At 36.4% G+C, this 4075-nt stretch overlaps 1 protein-coding gene across 1 annotated transcript in view; it reads left to right on the top strand.

The window, feature by feature from the left end:
• LOC104762151 (E3 SUMO-protein ligase SIZ1-like) overlaps positions 1 to 4075 on the top strand; it is a gene marked incomplete in the record, with an annotated part of 12912 nt that overhangs the window by 1442 nt on the left and 7395 nt on the right. The window contains 8 exon segments of the mRNA XM_010485387.2: positions 166 to 246; positions 545 to 587; positions 699 to 771; positions 867 to 1029; positions 1198 to 1328; positions 1644 to 1712; positions 2148 to 2235; positions 2313 to 2388. Coding sequence (XP_010483689.1) covers positions 166 to 246; positions 545 to 587; positions 699 to 771; positions 867 to 1029; positions 1198 to 1328; positions 1644 to 1712; positions 2148 to 2235; positions 2313 to 2388 — 724 coding nt within the window.

The following is a 4075-nucleotide window of genomic DNA, read 5'->3' on the forward strand; positions in this document are numbered from 1 at the left end:
TTTCGTATGCTTGTGTTCTGTGTTGATTTCAACTTGTTTCTGAATGAGTGGATTTTTTTTTTATTAAAAAAAATATATATATTTTTCATGATCTTGATTGTAATTTCATAAGGGTTTTTGGATTTAGTAGTTTGGCTCAAAGTTGAGTTTCTTGTGTGTTTGCAGGATAAACTTTCATATTTTCGGATAAAAGAGCTCAAGGATGTGCTTACTAAGCTGGGACTTTCAAAACAGGGAAAGAAACAGGTTTATATCTTTCTGATGTTCTTCCATTTGTTTGTAATTATGGTTTGGTGATGTTCAGATAGTCATAATTGCAGGAATTGGTATCTGTTTCATATGAATTAGACGATTCCTTTTACCATCTTGTGTTTGGTAGATATGCGTTGTTTAGTCTTCTGTGGGAATTTGTAATCTTTAATAGTCAAATAAGCTTCATGATGCTCGCAGGGTACACTGAATTAATACTCGGGTTACCAACTTAGGTTATTGCCATTGTCAAAGATTTGATTGTTTTACCATATTTTGTTTTTTTCTTGTACAGGAACTTGTTGACCGGATTTTGACCCTTCTTTCTGATGAACAAGGTTAATTGAGCCACTTGTTTTTGTTTATTCACGTCTTGGCGTATTTAAAGCCACCCACCCTTGCTCTACCATTCTTTCTGATAAGCTTCCGTCTTCATTCCCTACTAACAGCTGCAAGGTTGTGGTCTAAAAAGAATACAGTGGCAAGGGAAGAAGTTGCAAAACTAGTTGACGATACGTATAGGTGAGTACTCGTTTCATGATAGATTTCTTAACCAATGCCATTCTTTTTCTGTGCGATTTTTTGTTACCATAATGTTTTCTTTTTGTGCTCCATAGGAAAATGCAAGTATCTGGGGCAAGCGATTTAGCATCAAAAGGGCAAGTGAGTTCAGATACCAATATTATGAAAGTTAAGGGGGAGCCTGAAGATCCTTTTCAACCAGAAATGAAAGTTCGATGTGTTTGTGGAAATTCACTCGAGACAGACTCAATGATACAGGTAACCTGGGAGAAATTTGTTGTGTCTATTCCTGTTGTAACTGGCTGTAGAGCAATTCTTTGTATATTATGGCCGATGATGATGTGATGTATTTATTATTGATTCATTTGTGAAGGTGGGTGGTAGTTTCTGGTTGTAATTACGGTTTTTTATTCTTTCCGATTTCAGTGTGAGGATCCGAGATGCCATGTTTGGCAGCACGTTGGCTGTGTTCTTGTCCCAGATAAGCCTATGGATGGAAATCCACCACTTCCTGAATCATTTTATTGTGAAATCTGCCGACTTACTCGAGCTGACCCGTAAGTTTTTTTTTACTTTTCTTGCCTGAGTTAAAGTTTGAGTTGTAATTAATTATCCATCTGAACTCCTCCCCTACTGCAGGATAATTCTTTCTTGCCAGAACCAAAAAGAAAGACATATTTATACATTTGACATGCTTTCCCTTCTATTTTCTTTATCTCCTTGTATTTGATTGCTGTTTATCTTCTAGTTCTGTCTTCATAGTAGTTATAATTTTTTTTTGTAAATATTAGTTGCTGTTTTTTACATTAGCACCTTTGGTTATCCATGAAAATTGTTATTTATGGGTGTCCTACATGGTCATCATTGTGCAGGTTTTGGGTTACAGTGGCACATCCACTCTCTCCAGTGAGGCTAACTCCAACGAACATCCCATCTGATGGGTAAGACTCCATATCTTTCTTTCTTTTTTTTGCTATGGTTTTGAACTTGTCTAGTTTTAATGCCATTCCTTAAAGTTATAATTTGTTAGCATTTCTTACATTAGAAAGCTGAATCACTCAGTGGGCGATTCTGTATGATACATCACCATCTGTTTCATCTTGCAATAAATACGTTAATTTTTATTTTTCCTGCAATGGTCTGCATTTATTTACTCACTAATGAATCGTCTGCACTGTGTGTATAAATCATCTGCATTCTATCACGGTCTTGCTAGTCACTTGACTTTTCTACTTGGAACTGGGATAAGACATTCATTCCAGTGTCTGGAGAACAAAAATCACAATTTTTTCCTAGCTAAATGCACAGTACTTGCTGAAGAACTACCTTTTTCATGGCTTTTGTTTGTTCTAATGCACCGATCCAAAACTTTCCAGTACAAACACAATGCAGAGTGTGGAGAGAACATTTCAAATCACAAGGGCAGACAAGGACTTGTTAGCAAAACAAGAGTACGATGTTCAGGTTGGGTTTTGTAAAGTACGTTTAAATGTAAACAGTATCGACCTATGCGTTTCTAATTGAAATTCGATTTTTTTTAGGCTTGGTGTATGCTCTTGAATGACAAAGTTATCTTTAGGATGCAGTGGCCTCAGTATGCTGATATGCAGGTCAATGGTATGACAGTGACATCTCCAGATTTTTAGTCTGATATGAGCCTTTCCTTGCATATAGTCAAATTTCTGTGGGCACATCATATTCACATTCATATTGTCTTAAATTTTATGTTATTCTGATTATACTCAATAAGAATGCTTTATATCTTCTGATATGGTATTGATATATATCCTATCATTTCATAGGCCTGCCTGTACGTGCAATTAACCGACCTGGGTCNACCAATGCCATTCTTTTTCTGTGCGATTTTTTGTTACCATAATGTTTTCTTTTTGTGCTCCATAGGAAAATGCAAGTATCTGGGGCAAGCGATTTAGCATCAAAAGGGCAAGTGAGTTCAGATACCAATATTATGAAAGTTAAGGGGGAGCCTGAAGATCCTTTTCAACCAGAAATGAAAGTTCGATGTGTTTGTGGAAATTCACTCGAGACAGACTCAATGATACAGGTAACCTGGGAGAAATTTGTTGTGTCTATTCCTGTTGTAACTGGCTGTAGAGCAATTCTTTGTATATTATGGCCGATGATGATGTGATGTATTTATTATTGATTCATTTGTGAAGGTGGGTGGTAGTTTCTGGTTGTAATTACGGTTTTTTATTCTTTCCGATTTCAGTGTGAGGATCCGAGATGCCATGTTTGGCAGCACGTTGGCTGTGTTCTTGTCCCAGATAAGCCTATGGATGGAAATCCACCACTTCCTGAATCATTTTATTGTGAAATCTGCCGACTTACTCGAGCTGACCCGTAAGTTTTTTTTTACTTTTCTTGCCTGAGTTAAAGTTTGAGTTGTAATTAATTATCCATCTGAACTCCTCCCCTACTGCAGGATAATTCTTTCTTGCCAGAACCAAAAAGAAAGACATATTTATACATTTGACATGCTTTCCCTTCTATTTTCTTTATCTCCTTGTATTTGATTGCTGTTTATCTTCTAGTTCTGTCTTCATAGTAGTTATAATTTTTTTTTGTAAATATTAGTTGCTGTTTTTTACATTAGCACCTTTGGTTATCCATGAAAATTGTTATTTATGGGTGTCCTACATGGTCATCATTGTGCAGGTTTTGGGTTACAGTGGCACATCCACTCTCTCCAGTGAGGCTAACTCCAACGAACATCCCATCTGATGGGTAAGACTCCATATCTTTCTTTCTTTTTTTTGCTATGGTTTTGAACTTGTCTAGTTTTAATGCCATTCCTTAAAGTTATAATTTGTTAGCATTTCTTACATTAGAAAGCTGAATCACTCAGTGGGCGATTCTGTATGATACATCACCATCTGTTTCATCTTGCAATAAATACGTTAATTTTTATTTTTCCTGCAATGGTCTGCATTTATTTACTCACTAATGAATCGTCTGCACTGTGTGTATAAATCATCTGCATTCTATCACGGTCTTGCTAGTCACTTGACTTTTCTACTTGGAACTGGGATAAGACATTCATTCCAGTGTCTGGAGAACAAAAATCACAATTTTTTCCTAGCTAAATGCACAGTACTTGCTGAAGAACTACCTTTTTCATGGCTTTTGTTTGTTCTAATGCACCGATCCAAAACTTTCCAGTACAAACACAATGCAGAGTGTGGAGAGAACATTTCAAATCACAAGGGCAGACAAGGACTTGTTAGCAAAACAAGAGTACGATGTTCAGGTTGGGTTTTGTAAAGTACGTTTAAATGTAAAC

The sequence above is a fragment of the Camelina sativa genome, chromosome 18 (assembly GCF_000633955.1).
Source record: "Camelina sativa cultivar DH55 chromosome 18, Cs, whole genome shotgun sequence".
In the NCBI taxonomy this organism is placed as follows: domain Eukaryota; kingdom Viridiplantae; phylum Streptophyta; class Magnoliopsida; order Brassicales; family Brassicaceae; genus Camelina; species Camelina sativa.